Genomic DNA, 20,164 nt, shown 5'->3' with positions numbered 1-20,164 from the left:
TGTTTACATGTTGGCTGAATATACACGGCTGCTCAGAGATCACGTTACTTCAACCCTCTGAATCTGATCCAGAATCTGATCCTGACGGAGAGGCGCCTGTAGCAGGATCTTTCTGAACGATTGGTCACAGATTTAGTGTTTCTTGTTGTTTTATTTATCAGTATGTAGACGTGTGTCTTGGTACACAGCTACGAACGTGTAGCTATGTGGCTATGCTAACTAGCGCTAGCACTTATCCATGATAAATAAAAATCATCCACTAGATCTTCAAATCTGCAGGCCTGGGGAGTAAAACCGACCTCTGCCAGAAAGGCAGCAGGACCTTTTCTGAAGGATTGGTCACAGATTTAGTGTTTCTTGTTGTTTTATTTGTCAGTATGTCGACGTGTGTCTTGGTACACAGCTACAGCTACGAACATGTAGCTATGTGGCTATGCTAATTAGCGCTAGCACTTATCCATGACAAATAAAAATCATCCACTAGATCTTCAAATCTGCAGACGTGGGGAGTAAAACCGACCTTTGTGTTTATTAAGACAGCCTACAACTAGCATGCCTCCCTCCTAAGCTCCTTGTTAGCACACATTTGTGCAGGTAATGAAAAACGGAGGAGGGATTCAGTATTATTTTATACAGTCTATGGGCTGAACAAGCTCCGAGCTCTGACTCCGTGACAGACCGGATATTGTTGTGACGTAACAAAAACACGGAAGTCTGAAACGGCTCGTTTCACACACATTTACAGAAAGGTGGAGAAATCAAAACAGGGGCAGAATGGATTTTTATCATTCTCGGGGGCTTTGTAGACATGCCAGGGACACATATTTCAGGTAGAGAACCATTAAAAAGTCAATTTTGCATGATATGTCACCTTTAATGAACACAAAAGTGTTAAACAAAGCAGAATATGTTTTATATTTTACATTCTGTAAAGTAGCCCCCTTTTTCCTTCATGACAGCTTTGCACACTCTTGGTATTCTCTCAGTCTGCTTCATGAAGTGGTCTCCTGGAATGGTTTCTAATTAACATGAGCCTTGTCAAGAGTTCATTTGTAGAATGACTTGCCTTCTTAATGTGTTTGAGACCATCAGTTGTGTTGTTCAGAGGTAGGGTTAGTACACAATGGATAGCCCTATTTGACTACTGTTGTAATCCAGATTATGGCAAAACCAGATTATTGCATAGTTTTGATGTCTTCAGTATTAATCTACAATGTTGAAAATAATTAAAATAAATAAAAACCCCTGAATGAGAAGGTGTGTCCAAACTTTTGACTGGTAGTTTATAACCTGTTTTATTGTAGACGAATGAAACTATCACTCACTGGTTGCCCTGTAATGACAGCATCGGCCCCTGAATCCTGGATTCGTGAGCTCTCCCACTGTTAATGATTAGTTCTCTGAATAATGGGTATCTCATTCTACTTCTGATGGTTCGACTTCTTTGAGGAGATTTGTCTTTTTATCTGGGGTGTCTCGACACGCTTTATATTCAAGACGGACCAGGTCATTGTTTTATTAGACAGTGGGATAAAACAGTGCTCGTGTTAACGTCTGTTCTAGTTTGTGGTTTTAATCATACAGAGGCAGCGACAGTGAGTGGTGAAATATGAGAAGCATCTTATGCAACCGTTCTTACCATTGTTCTTTTCTTTTCATTATTCAGCCCTTGTTACCTATTGAGCAGAACGGACCCGGTCTGGAGTATAAAGTGAGTTACAAGAGACAGGATGTAGAGGAGGACTGGCAGGAGCACATGGTGAAGAGGCACTCATTTGTGGTGAAGAAAACTCCCACTTTTGTGCCATATGAGATCAAGATCCAAGCAAAGAACCACCAAGGCTGGGGCCCCGAACCCAGGATAGTGTCTGGCTACTCAGGAGAGGACTGTGAGTCATGATCTTTATTCATTTTCGATACAATTATTCCTTTTCATATTTGTACTCATGAGTTATGGACAAAAGAGCAAAAAGAAGCCAACCAGAGAGTACATACCAACTCAATCACAGTCCCTGTAGCTCTACACATTTCTCCTCTTCACACAGTAACGTGCAGGGGATGGGTTTTGTGCTTTTATCCTCTTCTGCCCACTTTTGTATCTGAAAAAAAGGCAAGGCATTGCATACTATCTCATGATGACTCCAAGCGCACACGTCAGTCAACAACAAGTCATAGTAACACACTGGACTTCCACCAGATCCGTGTCCGGTCTGTCTCCGATCCACTTTGGTCCGGCTCTGTGGTCTCTCATCTGTTAACACACCAGGTTGCATTTTCGGAACGCAGCACGGTGCAGGACCGCCTGACAGCTGGAGTCATGTGTCTGAGGTTTTCCCGCGGTAATTGCTGAATCAAGGATTCTCCTCCTCCTCCTCTCCTCATGCATGTCGTCTTTCTGGTCCTCTGAAAACCTCTGACATGCTGACTCCAGGCCTGGCTCCGCTCATCATGACGGTTTGTTGTTGTAGTTAAGTGAAATACGATCTGGTGATAACACAGAGCTTTTTATTCTGAAAATTAACAGGATGTTTTCATTTTGTTTTGGTGCCTGACTTCCTGTCCCGCTCCATCTGCTCTGTTGAGATTGATGCGTCATGCTCCAGCATCCGGCAGATATAGAACTCTTGCGTATCTGATCAGTTGCGCCCCAATCTGCTGGATCAGAGACGCAGCCGGTACGCTACCGAGCGGATCCAGTGGAAGTTAACACATTAACTAGAGTAGAAACCGATCAGATCCAGTGCAGCGGATCGAAGATGGACTGGACACGGATCTGGTGGAATTAGGCCCTTAGTACTCTGCTTCCTCTGCCCTTTCTATCCAGCAGTATAAGACAACCTGAGCTGTCTATTATTTAGATCTGTATTCAGACAATCGCTTTATTTCTGCAGGAGAACTAGTGCATTCTAATATTACTTCCTTTACATCTCGTGAAGTTCTTTTGAATTTTTTCTTTCCGTTTCATTTCAAGTATATGAAAGCACAGAGAGGCAACAGTCAGGTGTGCTTGAAAAATGCTACAAATTGCATCCTGTATTGATTTGGTGGCAAATGACTCTTTGTTTCATATTCTCTACTTTTTCTTCTATGCAACATTTTAGCACAAACATACATTTCATCATCCTGCATGGAAGATTTGTAGCCTGAGTGAAAAATGCTAGTTTGGGGACAATAGGAAAATGAATGCTGAATCAGTCAATCAATCAATCTTTATTCACATAGCACCAAATCACAACAAACATTCTCCTCAGACTCTTTCCAAACAGAGCAGGTCTAGAACGTACTCTATGTTCTATTATTAACAAAGACCCAACATCAAGACAGGATCAGATCCAGTCCCATCTTATAGACTGGACTCAGTCTGATCTCATCTTAATCCACCATGAGTAGAGCACATCAACATCATCAACCAACAGGGATATGATTGCAGCTTGTTGTTGTGAATGAACTTTATATATCTGGAGATGTGGACTTACACTCATGTGGTCAGAACTCTCTTCTCACCTCACTCTGTCCAATGGATCTGCTTAAGTGCAAAGCTGCATGTTTTATCTTTAAGATCTGTGTTTTTTGAAGAATGATATTTCCCCCCCCTGTCGGTGTATCACTGACATGTTCAGCTGCAGCCTGCAGAATTCAAGTGACTTATTTATTTTTGTAAACATGTTTGGAGCTTTCACTTTAACTAACACTCTCACTCTCCTGTAAAAAAAACTGCTGAGCAGCTCTCAGGAGGAAAGCAGTCAGTGAATAAGTCTATCATGTTTCCTGCGTTTAGCCTTCTTCTGGACTTGCCCCCAGGATGTCACCTCAGGTCATGACTCTTCCCCTTGATGTGTCCTCTCTCAAACGTGCCGTTATTAATCTCAGTATTTCCCCTCAGCGCAGTAGTTTCATCATTTACTACTTGGTTGGTAAATGATCCCCTTTCCAGTTAGTAACTAAAGTGGTCATATGTATCTAGTGCTGGGCGATATTGAAAAAGATGTTATCATGATAAATATCAAATCATTATTTTATTTAACTTGAAAGTCAGATTTTTGCTCCTGAGTGAAAGTTGCAGAAACCAGACAGTTTGTTAGTTTGTATCTGGATTTAGTTTTCTGATAAGCTTCTTGAATCCATCATTTCTGACAGTGCTAACAGGAAGCAGGTCTTTAATGTAAGATGAGATCTTTGTGAATATTTAGTTTGCAGATTCTTATTTTTCTCAGGTAGAGCTTATTTCCATAATTTGATTCAAATTTACAACAAAGATATATAACATTGTGTTCTGTGTATCAGTTTGTAGAGTTGTGTTCTCCCCTTTAAGATTACTAAGGGTTATAGGCAGAGTGATGTTGTTTCCCACAGTGCAGTGAATGCATCAGGTGTTCAGTTGTCCTACGGTCACGGTGGACTTTAAACGTGTTAGAAATGCACAGCAGAAGTTGACTCTGTGCTCTTCCTTTACCCACACCCTGAAAGTATATTTAATGAAGTGTATTAAGTTAATAGTTAACTCAGAGTCGACTCAGTGTCAGACTAACGACTCTGCTTTGAGCTGCTAGCTTTTGAGTTTTCTTCAGTGTCACTGTCGCGCGTTACAGCTGTGTTTACATTCTGCTCCAAACAACTTAAAGCCCCGCCTACCTCTCACCCTGCAACACAATTGGCTGATCAATGCAGTCTTTTTCTTCTGTGTAATGTTGGGTGGCAACTAGCGTTTAAGGCTCATTAGCACCAGTGGTTGGGAGATGTAATTACAGGTTTATTTATATCAAATTTGTATTGAACATTTGTCATATTTATATTGAGAAACTTGATATTATTTATATTATCGCCCAGCACTACATGTATCTAAAGTAGACCTTCCAGTTCAGAGGTGATCAGTAAACGTTGGTAGTTGTATAGTTGCCTTGAAAATGTTGTCATTTGTTCATTTTATTTAGTATTTTCTGGATAACTTAAACTCATTCATTCCTTGTTGCAAGTTTTATCATAACTCATTTTCCCTCAACTTACTCTTTGATTGCTTTAAACTCTAATGCATCTTTGCTTTTGCAGTTCCATCTGCTGCACCTGAAGATGTTGCTGTGGAGGTGATGAACAGCTCCACGGTGAAGGTTAGCTGGATGCGCATACATAAGGACAAGTTACATGGACATCTGGGAGGCTACAGGGTAACTCTTCCAAATCCAACCTTTGTTTTGAGACACAGCTTAAATGAATGACCTTGCACTTTAAAAAACAACAACAACTTTTTATTCACATTTAACATTACACACATGAACACCAAAACAAACAAACAAAAACAAGATCAACAAACAGAACAAACAAACAAAACAAAAAAGACTTGTACAGACATTAACTCACTCCTCACACCGACAAGCTTGACCACTAAATATTTTTTTCTTTGAATACAAATTAGCTGTTAAAGGTGACATATCATGCAAAATTTACTTTTTAATGGTTCTCCACCGGAAATATGTGTCCCTGGCATGTCTACAAACCCTGCTGCTGGTCTTAAATCTCATTAATGAATGCTTTGTAAAGCATAAAAAGTCCTCACTTTAGATCAGCTCACAAAACCATGAACAAGCAGCTTATAAATCCTTTGTGACTACCTTAATTAATCATAATTTGCTATGTAATAAGGTGTTCACTAACCCTTACTAAATGTTAGAATCATAACCTGTAAATGTGTTTATAACTGGTTTATAATGACCATAATAGCTCATTTGTAATTGGTGAATCCATCATTTATAAAGTATGAACAAAGAGTTAGTTAACACATTATAGAGAGTCATATTCATGAATAATAAAACATTTATAACTGTGTTTGTACATGATATATAAATGAGTATTAACGTATGAACAATGCTTTACAGATGATGAGTTAAGTGTTAATTAATGCTGAAAAGTGTGTAGTTAATATAAAGTGTTACCTAATATCCATCCTCCCTAAATCTTGGTTCCATTAATGAATTCTAGTTTGCAGCATAGTTTCAACAGAATATGAATTCTGCAAAATCTTATAAACTTAACTGATTCATTTATTACCCGTTTCTGATTTAAATACTGTTTCCTCTAAATCACTCTGCTCTGTATAAGAATGTAGGTCAAACCTTTTAAATAAACTTCTAAGCTGCATATACCTGGATAACTCTTTATTAGATAAGCAAAAAGTGGATTGAAGGTCAGTCCAGGAGATATATTTACCTTGGCCTTGCACTTAACGCTTGCTCCTTTCCCTTCCTGTCTCCCTCACCTGACCACCTCAATGTTCCCCCGCTCAAACACAATTACTGGTGTATTGTACAATATGTCACGTCTTGTGACTGCTGCTTCATATGTTTCTGTGTGTCACTTCCCTTTTGTAGATAAATTGGTGGCGCCTGCGCAGTCTAGTTGAGTCCAAGAAAAGCCATGGAGAAAAACAAACACTGACGCTCCCTGGAGACCGGAACCATGCTGCTGTACCGGGACTGTTGCCCTTCTCTGAGTACAGCCTCATCGTCATGACCTTCAATGGGCGGGGCAACGGCCCGGGCAGCCATCCTGTCAACTTCAAAACCCCAGAGGGAGGTAAGATTGTAGAAAACAGCATGGCGTGTATTGATTCACAACTACTCAAAGAAAAATCTAATAATACTCAAGGAAACCGGGTCACAGAAGCAGACAGTTTACTGTGTGTATCATTTTCTTTGTCCACTCAGTTCCCCAGAAAAATCCAGTTTTCAGGGTCATGGATGTACAGAAGCACACCGTCTCCCTGGACTGGGCACCACCATTAGAGCCCAATGGAATTCTCACCGGGTACCTCCTGGAATATCAGCTCAGTATGTATCTCTCATGCTCAACCTATCTAACAGAAACATTATATATATATATATATGTATATATATATATATTGAACCTCCTGTTGTATCTTCAACAGTGTATATTTTCTTAAGTTCCTCTTTATGATAGCAATACTCAGTATATTCCTATAAACTATTGTGATGGGAAAAATACAGACATGATAGAATGTTATTCCTGTGTTGATTAGAAACACACACACCAGACCTTCTGTGATTTGCATATTGTTATCTGTTGGCATGGCTGAGGAGCCGACCAGGGGGTGAGAAGTTACAAAGGTGACCAGGAAGCAAGAGGTTGTAAAAAGCTCTCTAGTTGTCTCACAGCTCTTTGAATGTGTTTAACGATGTGCTCATCTTACTTGTTTTATTTATCTCTTTATTTTTTTTATTTTATTTTAAATTTTTTTCAATTTATTTAAAGGTGACATATCATGCAAAATCGACTTTTTAATGGTTTTCTACCTGAAATATGTGTCCCTGGCATGTCTACAAACCCCCCAAGAATGAAAAAAATCCCTTCTGCCCCTGTTTTGATTTCTCCACCTTTCTGTAAATGTGTGTGAAACGAGCCGTTTCAGACTTCCGTGTTTTTGTTACGTAACAACAATATCCGGTCTGTCACGGAGTCAGAGCTCGGAGCTTGTTCAGCCCATAGACTGTATAAAATAATACTGAATCCCCCCTCCGTTTTTCATTACCTGCACAAATGTGTGCTAACAAGGAGCTTAGGAGGGAGGCATGCTAGTTGTAGGCTGTCTTAATAAACACAAAGGTCGGTTTTACTCCCCACGTCTGCAGATTTGAAGATCTAGTGGATGATTTTTATTTGTCATGGATAAGTGCTAGCGCTAGTTAGCATAGCCACATAGCTACATGTTCATAGCTGTAGCTGTGTACAAAGACACACGTCGACATACTGACAAATAAAACAAGAAACACTAAATCTGTGACCAATCCTTCAGAAAGGTCCTGCTGCCTTTCTGGTAGAGGTCGGTTTTACTCCCCAGGCCTGCAGATTTGAAGATCTAGTGGATGATTTTTATTTATCATGGATAAGTGCTAGCGCTAGTTAGCATAGCCACATAGCTACATGTTCATAGCTGTAGCTGTGTACCAAGACACACGTCGACATACTGACAAATAAAACAACAAGAAACACTAAATCTATGACCAATCCTTCAGAAAGGTCCTGCTACAGGCGCATCTCCGTCAGGATCAGATTCTGGATCAGATTCAGAGGGTTGAAGTAACGTGATCTCTGAGCAGCCGTGTATATTCAGCCAACATGTAAACATTAGATCAACGTGCCGGAGAGCCGAGGCACATCCACTTCCTGAGGGGGCGTGGTCAGAGGGAAAACAGAGTGTTCTGAGGAGGACTGAAGAAGAGGGCTTTTCAGGCATGCCAAAATCTGATTTCAAAGTATTTTTTTGAGCACAAACTTTAAAGACATGTTTTGGTGACCTCTTAGACCAATATATATTGATGAAAAAAGCGTGATATGTCACCTTTAACCAGGAAAACCACATTGAGGTTAAGAATCTCTTTTACAAGTGTGTCCTGGCCATGATCGGCAGCAGCACATTCCAACAAAGTTACTTACAAACAACACAGAATTCTAAAAGATGACAACATATCATACATTTCAGAACAAAAGTCATCAGTCAAAGCATCTACAAGCTGATGCATCTTCCTTAAGTGCCTTCAGTCTTCTTTTAAAAACATTTAAAGAGACAAGCTTCCTCAAACCCAGGCTCTCCTGATTCTAGGCTGCAGGAGCAGAGGATCTAAAACTCTTTTTACCCATTTCAAGACACACTCTGGGGACCGAAAGCAAAAACAAGTTTTGTGACCGGGTCACAGAGCGGAGACTGTAGCTAGCTTCCAGTATTTTTTAAATGAATAAAATTGCATGAATACAGGGGGAAGCAAGTTAAGAATCGCCTTATAAACAAGGACATGCTGTGATGTAGCCTATGGCTAATGCAGTCCAGCCAACTCGAGCATACAGGGAGCAGTGATGGGTTAGAGACTTAACACTTGTAATGATCCTCAGAGCTCCATGAAAAATGGTGTCCAGAGAGAGAAGGCATTGAGCTGATGCATACAACATCACCATAATCAATCTTATACTCTGAAAATAATAAGTAACATGTTGAATCTTCACTCTGGGTAAGTTGTGCAGACCTTGTCTCGCTTGTCAGATCACTCTGCCAGCTGACCGCTTTTGCAAAGCTCACTGAAGGCCGGAATAAAGCTCACAAAAAAAACAAACCGTCGTAGTTTGAGTCTTTCATTTTTAGATTTCCGTCACACTTTCTCTAAAGCCCTGTTCTGAGCTGATGCATAGCTCCCTGTCCTTGAAACCAGCTTCAAATGTGTTTGAGCCTCAGGTGCAGGTTCAAAAGTACAAATCCAACGTATATTTCTTTGCTAAGTTATTTAATTGTTGATTGTCATTTGAGTTATATGTTGTCTTTCAAGTTTGAAGCAGTGTTTTTGTACTACTGCATGTCTTGGCTTGGACAGTGTTGGAATATAATTTATTCATCTCAGTGAAATTTTAATTTCTAGCTCAGTGAAGGTTCAAAGATAGAATGAAATAAAATTGTATTCAACATTGCGCCGTATTGAAATAGAGCAGTGTTAACAGTGCAGGAGTTTATTGCTGCTTAAAGAAAAAGGGAGGATTTGGCCTGCTGGTGGTTGTCTAAGCCAGAAGTTCCCAAACGTTTTGGTTGAAGTTTGAAGTTTGAAGTTTCATTATTATGTCATGCATACAATCATATGCCCAGCCCACATGGGCTTATGAGGCACCATACATTTGTACAGTCCAGGGTCAGAGCGCACAGCACGATCACTCCTTGTTAAGGAAACTGAGGGAGAAAATTATAACAGAATAAAAGAAAATAATTCAAATAAAAATACACACTACTTAAAAAGACTATCTTGTCTTCTTTTCCAGGCTTTTGATGTAAAATTATCAAGTTTAAACTCGTCAGAATTAAACAACCAATTTAGTTTTTGCTCATCTGTCCACCACAATATTTCAGGCTTTTTACAGGCAATTGAAACAATATCTCTCTGAGGTCATCATAATTTGTACAGTACAAAAGAAAATGGGACTCTGTTTCCACTTCATTCAAATCACACATCTCACAGAGTCTGTTTCCTTCAGAGATATTTTTAAGTCGACCGACCTCAATGGCCAGAGGAACAATACTAGATCTGAACTGGGCAACCAAAGATCTTTGGCTTCTAGATAAACTACATGACATATAATCCTGGGATGAAATAATGCTTGATCTGCTATTATGTCCTTAGTTTTGGTGTGGTCAGAACATTTTCAAACCATATTACTTCATATTTCAACAAGAGCTCATCTTTCACAGAGTTAACAACACAGCACAAATTATTCCTGTAGATATACAACATTGGAAGAGCTTCCCTTTGGTCAATGAAAATATCTTTAGACTCGCTTACCTTCATCATACAAATCAACACTTAAAGGTACATCCATATACACCAGAACAAACCATCAGATGCATCCTTTTCCAACAAATTCCTGTATCTGTAATTGTTTTGAACATCGTCTGCAAAGATAGAAAAATGCATCTTCAGTGTGTGACATCAAACTGAAACACCAATGAGCCACTCTCACACAGGGAGCAACTGACAGTGACGCCGCAGCATGTGACGTCCAAATGTTTAATATGTTGGTGGAGGAGAAGCTGGAGTGAGGTATGACTTCTTGTCTTTGTCTCAGTCGTTGTGACGTTCGGTGTAGATTTATTGTCAGCTTTATATTTACCCAGTAGTCTATTTACCAAAGGGACGCACCCCCCAGTCTGAGAAACATGTGGTCTAACCCTTGATCCTCAGCCAGTAAAGGAAAATGATTCTGCAGTGCTAATAGGGCCAGGGTCATAGTGAGGTCAGAGTTTGTGTAGAAGAAACATGTCAGGGTTATGTGTGCTCGCCTGTGCGTCATGATCACGGCTTGGCGAGCGCTGACCAAGGCCAAGTGTCACAGTCTGTTAGGGTCCGGTATAACTGACCTCATCCTGTCTGCAGGGGACATCTTCAGTGTACATCACAGTCCCACAGGATGCCATCGCTGCACATACCCTACATATGCAACCACTTTGCTGTCCTTAAACAAAAGTCATAACAAAGCTCAAGACTAGCTTCCAACAGCGTCTTCGTGCTGCACAATTACATTTGTTTGGCGGCTGCACAAAAAGGCCAAGTATTATTCAGTATATCATGAGGGGACATTTTCATTGAGCAACATTAATGGTGATAATAGACTCTTAAAACTGTGCCTTTTTTCAAGTCTTAATTAAGGTAGCCATGTGTGAAATGTGGTGCATAATGTCGCCAGCTGTCATTTTATCTTCAGTGACACAACAGAAATTTAAAGCCAGATCACATCCATTTAAAGGTGACATATCACGCTTTTTTCATCAATATATATTGGTCTAAGAGGTCCCCAAAAACATGTCTTTGAAGTTTATGCTCAAAAAAACACTTTGAAATCAGATTTTGGCATGCCTGAAGAACCCTCTTCTTCAGTCCTCCTCAGAACACTCTGTTTTCTCTCTGACCACGCCCCCTCAGGAAGTGGATGTGCCTCGGCTCTCCGGCACGTTGATCTAATGTTTACATGTTGGCTGAATATACACGGCTGCTCAGAGATCACGTTACTTCAACCCTCTGAATCTGATCCAGAATCTGATCCTGACGGAGAGGCGCTTGTAGCAGGACCTTTCTGAAGGATTGGTCACAGATTTAGTGTTTCTTGTTGTTTTATTTATCAGTATGTCGACGTGTGTCTTGGTACACAGCTACGAACATGTAGCTATGTGGCTATGCTAACTAGCGCTAACACTTATCCATGATAAGTAAAAATCATCCACTAGATCTTCAAATCTGCAGACGTGGGGAGTAAAACTGACCTCTACCAGAAAGGCAGCAGGACCTTTCTGAAGGATTGGTCACAGATTTAGTGTTTCTTGTTGTTTTATTTGTCAGTATGTCGACGTGTATCTTGGTACACAGCTACAGCTACGACATGTAGCTATGTGGCTATGCTAACTAGCGCTAGCACTTATCCATGACAAATAAAAATCATCCACTAGATCTTCAAATCTGCAGACATGGGGAGTAAAACCGACCTCTGCCAGAAATGCAGCGGGACCTTTTCTGAAGGATTGGTCACAGATTTTGTGTTACTTGTTGTTTTATTTGTCAGTATGTCGACGTGTATCTTGGTACACAGCTACAGCTACGACATGTAGCTATGTGGCTATGCTAACTAGCGCTAGCACTTATCCATGATAAATAAAAATCATCCACTAGATCTTCAAATCTGCAGACGTGGGGCGTAAAACCGACCTTTGTGTTTATTAAGACAGCCTACAACTAGCATGCCTCCCTCCTAAGCTCCTTGTTAGCACACGTGTGCAGGTAATGAAAAACGGAGGGGGGATTCAGTATTATTTTATACAGTCTATGGGCTGAACATGCTCCGAGCTCTGACTCCGTGACAGACCGGATATTGTTGTGACGTAACAAAAACACAGAAAGGTGTAGAAATCAAAAAAGGGGCAGAATGGATTTTTTTCATTCTCGGGGGGTTTGTAGACATGCCAGTGAAACATATTTCAGGTAGAGAACCATTAAAAAGTCCATTTTGCATGATATGTCACCTTTAAGGTCTCTCTTCTTCACAGCAGCCTTTAAGAGTGCCACACCTCATAGGTTTTAAAGAGAGGCCTATTTTAAGATTATTTATCCCACTGATTATGCAGAAATACCAGGGTGTTTAAACACTTAACCTTTATGATGTGGCACAGTTCTCTTCTAAACACAGATATCATTCAATAAAGTTGTCTCTAAAGAAATCATCATGTGTATCAGTATTCAGGCCCACGCTCAGGTAGAGAAGAAACACCTTCTGTAAGTGTGGATCTGATTGAGGTTTGTCCCTCCATCAGGACGTTCTGTGAGGATAATAACAGCTGAAGTTGACCTCATTAAGAACGTGTTGTTTTGCTGCAAAAAAAAGTCACACCATTAGACAAGGTAATTATAAAATGTACAAAGTTAAAGACACTCTAATGCCCAATCTAAAGGCTAATTTATACTTCTGCGGTCATGAGCACCACATACTTGTGCGTCGATGTGTCCAAGTCGCGCAGCAATTCTCCGTCGTTTGAGGGCAGTGCGGTCTCTCTGATAGTCCGGTCGCCTGTTTCAGGGCCGCTACGATCTCTGTTTACTTTTCCACAGTAATTCAGAGCGTGTTCTGTTAATCTACAGCTGATACATGTTGCTGCTTATCATACAGACATGATTAAATGAAGAATAGAGAGGAGGAGATGAAATACACGGCCGATGTGCGGCCGATGAGCAGGGATCCGGAGGAGGTGCACGTCAGCTACATGGGTAGGCCTCTGCGTAGGTATGGGAGCTACGCAGACCTTCGATGGAGGCTACGCCGTCGATTTGACGCAGAAGTATAAATCTGCCTTAAGTTCAGCGTACCTTTCATAACATGTAAAAAGCTTTATGGGTGGCTGGATAGATATTTACAAGTAGTGAAGTAAAACCACTGAAGACTCTTTTACATTAGAGTTTCTGCATAGTAGTTTGTCAAGAGCAGCCATGTAGAGTCTGCTCTGATCAGAAAAACCCTCAGCAGTGGGAGTTAAACGATCATGGCCTTGATCTTTCTATCCTTTTATTAGTCTTCCAATTTGAAAAAGTATTATCTTTCAGGTTACTTTATGCTTTCAGTGATAGCAGTTCTCAGCCTCTTTCACCCAATATAAGGCCAACCATATTTGGCCCACCATGCCTGAAGAGAGTTTTGAAATATTGATGTCTGAAACTGGTTAAACAGCCTTCAGCTAGTTGACTCTATGAGATCATACACGCTGGATCTCAGCCCTGTGAGTTTTCAAGTGTGAAAGCATCCATACACAGAGCAGGAACATGATGCTTGTGGCCTCATTTGTTGTATCCTGTGTGCACCCTTGCATATTTTCTAAAAGTTGAACATTATGGTCTTTAGAGACAAAGCAAAGCTAACAAATGAAAATTGCAGTGACTGATAACAATGGGTGGTGTCCCAGCAAGAAGAGAAATAGACCGATGCATTCTTTTGTCTTCTTCCAGAAATGGTAGCACCTCTTTCACACAAAGGTCACCTGAACACCTGCTGTGTTTGTTTTTGTTACAAAGAACATAAATGTCACCTTCTTACCTCCTGTGCTGCTCTACGCAGTGAAAAATGAGTTAGCATCACATTGTTGACTGATACAGCAGAAATAAACTCTAGCTTTGAATGGGCAGGAAACAATCTGTTGTCTGCTAATGCAAATAACATTTCACATTAAGAAAATGCATATGACAGGTTGTGTTTCCATAGAGCCAACAGAGTACAAACACAGTGACAAATGATAAGTGACATTTACTTCTTTTAGCATCACAGAAACGTCTCATGATTGTCAGAAGAGATGTTTGTTCCAGAGATCAAGCCGGAAGTTGAAGGTTGATCTGAAGCATCACTGAGTCATGAGAAAGAGGAACTTTTTGCTTTACATTTGTATGCATGTGTGTTTATACATATGGTAAGCAGCTGCAGACTGTGATCAAAACACTTTATGCTTTTTTATTTTTGAATCCAGTCAACGACACAGAGGAAGTGGGTCCACTGCAGACGGTCGACATCAGCAAACCTGACACCACCAAGTGGATTCTGCGTGACCTGGAGTCTGTGAGCAGATACAAGTTCTACCTCCGCTCATGCACCAAGGTGGGCTGCGGGCCTGTCGTCACTGAGGAGTGCACCACCACACTAGAAACAAGTAAGTGGAAAAGCAGTGGGTATGTTAAAGCTTTTTAAACCACAAGAACACAGACGAGCTCTGAGGCGCAGAATTGGCAGGCGGAATCCAGGCTTAGTTACGTCAGTGACAGATCCATTTTACTGTGACAAAATGGATTTGAACTTGTGGACTATGATATATGCCTGGGCAGCCAAGCTTTTCATATCTCCATGTAAGTAATTTTTGTGGATAAACAATTTCATATGGATGTGGTAGAGGTTTTCATTTGTCACTGTCATGAAAGAGCAAGTGCTTATTGATTGGGCAGAGAGCTGAAACAATCACCTAAGAAAGAAAATTGCCTTGAGCAGAGGGAAACTGAAGCTTTGCCTCTGAAATAGTGTAATCATGAAAGAGGTGGTTGGTAAGTTATCATAACGTGTCTGCCTATAGCATATCATCTTTTCATTTTACTTACATGTTATTTGTTGATGACTGTGCGACACAGCTGCCTCACACTCAAGACTTCAGATTCAGGCAGTGATGGTGTGAATAACTATGGAGAGAATATTGTGTCTTTAATATGCGATCAAAAATAATGGATTTGAGAACAAAAAACAATTTTGCAAACAAAATTATGATTTGAAAAATATGAAATTATGCTATGAATAAAGGAAATATATTTGTGATTAAAAATGTATCTTTATAAATCCACTCTTTTTTTGTTACAAACAAAATTATTATTCTCACGAACCACAGATTCGTTTGCGTTTCCAGTTTTTGCGTTTGCGTTTCCAGTTTTTGCGTTTGCGTTTCTACATAACTGTCATGGGCGGGACCTCCCCTGAGAGATGCAAGAAGCCTCCTGATTGGTCAGTGTCACTCAGAGAGACGGTGTGACAACTTCCGCCCCAACAAGTTGTTGCCGCGAAGGGAGACATATCAACATGGAGAAACAGGTACGTTTTGCGTAACATACCTGTCTATTTTCTGTCTTATTGGTGCTATTAAGGTTACACTTGTCGTTCGTTCTTCCAGTGTTTTTTTCCCCTAACCGTTTTAGACGGCGGTATCAGACATTAACACCTAACACGCTGTGTGCTCGTCATTAGTGACTGACTTTATTACCGCCCGGCTTTAGTGACAGTTATCCTAATTTCATAGTTATCGGCCTGTTTATAAATAAATAAACAAACTTTTTCATTAGATATACTATCAGAACAAATCAGGAGGCGTGTGTGTGGATTGTTGAGGGGTCATTCCTCCTTTAAGTTAAGTAAAAAGAAACTAAAAGCATAAAAGGGGCCATATTTTCACTGATCTTCAACCCTTAGGGTTTGATCATGTTTTATTTATCACTGTCGCTGGTACCAGAAAGCAGCATCAGGAAGCAGTTTACTGAGGTAACTGTTATTATGACTGTTTTCACTCATGGAGAATAATTTCTTCTTCACAGGAGGATGGAGGTCCATCAGGATGGTTCTCCATAAATAAAACATGATCAAACCCTAAGGGTTGAAGATCAGTGAAAATATGGCCCCTTTTATGCTTTTAGTTTCTTTTTACTTAACTTAAAGGAGGAATGACCCCTCAACAATCCACACACGCCTCCTAATTTGTTCTGATAGTATATCTAATGAAAAAGTTCTTTTATTTATTTATAAACAGGCCAATAACTATAAAATTGGGATAACTGTCCTTAAAGCCGGGTGGTAATAAAGTCAGTCACTAATGACGAGCACACAGCGTGTTAGGTGTTAATGTCTGATACCGCCGTCTAAAACGGTTAGGGGAAAAAAACACTGGAAGAACGAACGACAAGTGTAACCTTAATAGCACCAATAAGACAGAAAATAGACAGGTATGTTACACAAAACGTACCTGTTTCTCGATGTTGATATGTCTCCCTTTGCGGCAACAACTTGTTGGGGCGGAAGTTGTCACACCGTCTCTCTGAGTGAGACTGACCAATCAGGAGGCTTCTTGCATCTCTCAGGGGAGGTCCCGCCCATGACAGTTATGTAGAAACGCAAATGCAAAAACTGGAAACGCAAACGCAAAAACTGGAAACGCAAACGAATCTGTGGTTCGTGAGAATAATAATTTTGTTTGTAACAAAAAAAGAGTGGATTTATAAAGATACATTTTTAATCACAAATATATTTCCTTTATTCATAGCATTATTTCCTATTTTTCAAATCATAATTTTGTTTGCAAAATTGTTTTTTGTTCTCAAATCCATTATTTTTGATTGCATATTAAAGACACAATATTCTCTCCATAAATAACTGGGTGGAAAAAAGAAGCAGGAAACCATCCAGTGTCAGTAAATGAACTCTAGCAGCTGATACTGTTAGCATGCACCATTTGGTATAGCTTTAATACAAACACACCTTACAAAGTAAAGTATGTCACTCAAATTGTGTTATGAACAGACATACAGCACAACTTAATTCTCAGTGCAGCTGCAGGTGTTAAATATGTGATAAATTACTTGGTGTTTAGAACACTTCAGAATCCTTACAGTCACACTAAGGAACTATATTTGCTCTCTGTGATGGTTTATTTGAATGCTGAAGAGCCAGGAAGAACTGTTTTCAGTTTGAAGGATTCTTTTGTTTATTGAATTTGTCAGGATGGGGAAGAATGGAGGAGGACCCATGTGCAGAAAAACAAAGATTTTAATGATAAAAGAACTTAAGGAACAAACGAAACTTACTATAATGTCTAAGAAACTAAATACAAAAGAAAAGACTGGAAACACTGGGATGAAGAAACACTTGGTGAACACTAGGGAGACATACAATGATCCAACACAGGACAGGTGAAACGAAGGAACTAAATACACAGAGTGCCTGATGTACTAAAGGTTTGCATGTATAAAAAACATGTGCAAACTTGAGCAGATGTACTAACCGGGTGCACATAGGATTATAGCAAAATAGCATGTGCAATCTATTTCTGTTTGCTGTCATGAATATGCAGGCTTCAAACTTCATTTTTCGTTTGCGGCCACACTGCTCTCCCAAACTCTCCATGGTGACAGCCGGTAGCATACGCAAAATCCTCATTTCAATAGAGCGGTCCGCAACACTTTTGCACCTGTTATCATTTGCACACGCAATCACAAAAGATCACCCGCAACATGCCCATAAATAGCACGTGCAATTTTTTTGTTTGCACACGCAATTTATCCCTCATTATTTGGGATCTTAGTAGATCAGGAGTGATTAACACAGGTGGGAACACAGGACACAGATAAAACGAATCAGGCTCATCCAAAAAGGAGGGAAACACACAAGGACAGGAAGTAGAACTAAACTGGAAACACAGGGATCAAGAACTACAAAATAAAACAGTAATCACAAGACTAGACTAAAGCCTGATTTATACTTCTACGTCGAATTGACGGCGTAGCCTACGCAGAGGCCTTCGCACGTAGCTGACGTGCACCTCCTCCAACATGTAGCTACACGTAGAATTGACGCGCACCACAAGCCCTGTGATTGGTCGACTCAGCAGCATTGTACAGTCATGGCCAAAAGTTTTGAGAATGACACAAATATTACATTTTCACAAAGTCTGCTGCTTCAGGGTTTTTAGGTGTTTTTGTCAGGTGTTTCTATGGTATAATGAAATACAATTAGAAGCATTTCATAAGTATCAAAAGCTTTTATTGAGAATTACACAGAATTCATGCAATAAGTCAATATTTGCAGTGTTGACCCTTCTTTTTCAAGACCTCTGCAATTCTCCCTGGCATGCTGTCAATCAACTTCTGGACCAAATCCTGACTGATGGCAGTCCATTCTTGCATAATCAATGCTTGGAGTTTGTCAGAATTTGTGGGTTTTTGATTGTCCACCCGCCTCTTGAGGATTGACCACAAGTTCTCAATGGGATTAAGATCTGGGGAGTTTCCTGGCCAAGGGCCCAAAATCTTAATGTTTTGTTCCCCGAGCCATTTTGTTATGACTTTTGCTTTATGGCAAGGTGCTCCTTAATGCTGGAAAAGGCATTCTTCATCACCAAACTGCCCTTGGATGGTTGGGAGAAGTTGCTCTCGGAGGACGTTCTGGTACCATTCTTTATTCATGGCTGTGTTTTTAGGCAAGATTGTGAGAGAGTCCACTCCCTTGACCGAAAAGCAACCCCACACATGAATGGTCTCAGGATGCTTCACTGTTGGCAAGAGACGGGACTGATGGTAGCGCTCACCTCGTCTTCTCTGAAAAAGCCTTCCTCCAGATGCCCCAAACAATCGGAAAGAGGATTCATCAGAGAAAATGACTTTACCCCAGTCCTCAGCAGTCCAGTCCCTGTACCTTCTGCAGAATATCAGTCTGTCCCTGATGTTTTTACTGGAGAGAAGTGGCTTCTTTGCTGCCCTCCTTGACACCAGGCCTTCCTCCAAAAGTCTTCGCCTCACTGTGCGTGCAGATGCACTCACACCTGCCTGCTGCCATTCCTGAGCAAGCTCTGCACTGGTGGTGGCCCGATCCCGCAGCTGTAACACCTTCAGGAGACGGTCCCGGCGCTTGCTGGACTTTCTTGGGTGCCCTGGAGCCTGTTTGGCAACAATTGAACCTCTCTCCTTGAAGTTCTTCATAATTGGATAGACGGTTGACTGAGGTGCAATCTTACTCGCTGCTATAAACTTCCCTGTTAGGCCCTTTTTGTGCAATGCAATGATGGCTGCACGTGTTTCCTTGCAGGTAACCATGGCTAACAGATGAGACTGTGTTAATGTGTGTGACACCTGTGTGTCATTGAAATGATGTTAGCTGGTCCTTTTGTGGCAGGGCTGAAATGCAGTGGAAATGTGTTTTTGGTGATAAAGTTCATTTTCAAGGCAAAGAGGGACTTTGCAATTAATTGCAGTTGAGCTGATCACTCCTCATAACATTCTGGAGTATATGCAAATTGCCATTATAAAAACTGAAACAGCAGACTTTGTGAAAATTAATATTTGTGTCATTCTCAAAACTTTTGGCCATGACAGTATTCCCCATCTTTACAGCACTTCCGGGATCCGAAACATCGGCCGTGTATTTCATCTCCTCCTCTCTGTTCTTCATGTAATCATGTCTGTATGATAAACAGCGACATGTATCAGCTGTAGATTAACATAACACGCTCTGAATCGCTGTGGAAAAGTGAACAGAGATCATAGCGGGGCCGGAAGCAGGCGACTGGTCTATCAGAGAGACCTCACTGCCCTCAAGCGTTTCGGTGGAGATATGCTGCGTGACACGGACACATCGACGCACAAGTATATAGTGCACATGTCTGCATCAGCCCCTGCTGAGTAGGGGAGACACAGAAGTATAAACCAGCCTCAAGAAACATAAGAAATTGGATCAACAACAAGATACATTGATCACTAATAACAAGAGGAAGACATAGGATCACTTATAATACAGAATACACACAGGGAGGAATCAAGGCAAGAAACACAAGGACAAATCCAAAAGCAAACAAGATCAA

At 40.6% G+C, this 20,164-nt stretch overlaps 1 protein-coding gene across 1 annotated transcript in view; it reads left to right on the top strand.

Moving 5' to 3' along the window:
- chl1b (cell adhesion molecule L1-like b) overlaps positions 1-20,164 on the top strand; it is a 106,133-nt gene that overhangs the window by 71,368 nt on the left and 14,601 nt on the right. Inside the window, exons 19-23 of the mRNA XM_034695760.1 lie at positions 1,667-1,889; positions 5,047-5,162; positions 6,363-6,567; positions 6,699-6,821; positions 14,537-14,716. Coding sequence (XP_034551651.1) covers positions 1,667-1,889; positions 5,047-5,162; positions 6,363-6,567; positions 6,699-6,821; positions 14,537-14,716 — 847 coding nt within the window. The remainder of the gene's footprint in view (positions 1-1,666; positions 1,890-5,046; positions 5,163-6,362; positions 6,568-6,698; positions 6,822-14,536; positions 14,717-20,164) is intronic.

This window comes from Notolabrus celidotus, chromosome 1 (assembly GCF_009762535.1).
Source record: "Notolabrus celidotus isolate fNotCel1 chromosome 1, fNotCel1.pri, whole genome shotgun sequence".
In the NCBI taxonomy this organism is placed as follows: domain Eukaryota; kingdom Metazoa; phylum Chordata; class Actinopteri; order Labriformes; family Labridae; genus Notolabrus; species Notolabrus celidotus.
This window is presented reverse-complemented; position numbering and strand designations above follow the sequence as displayed.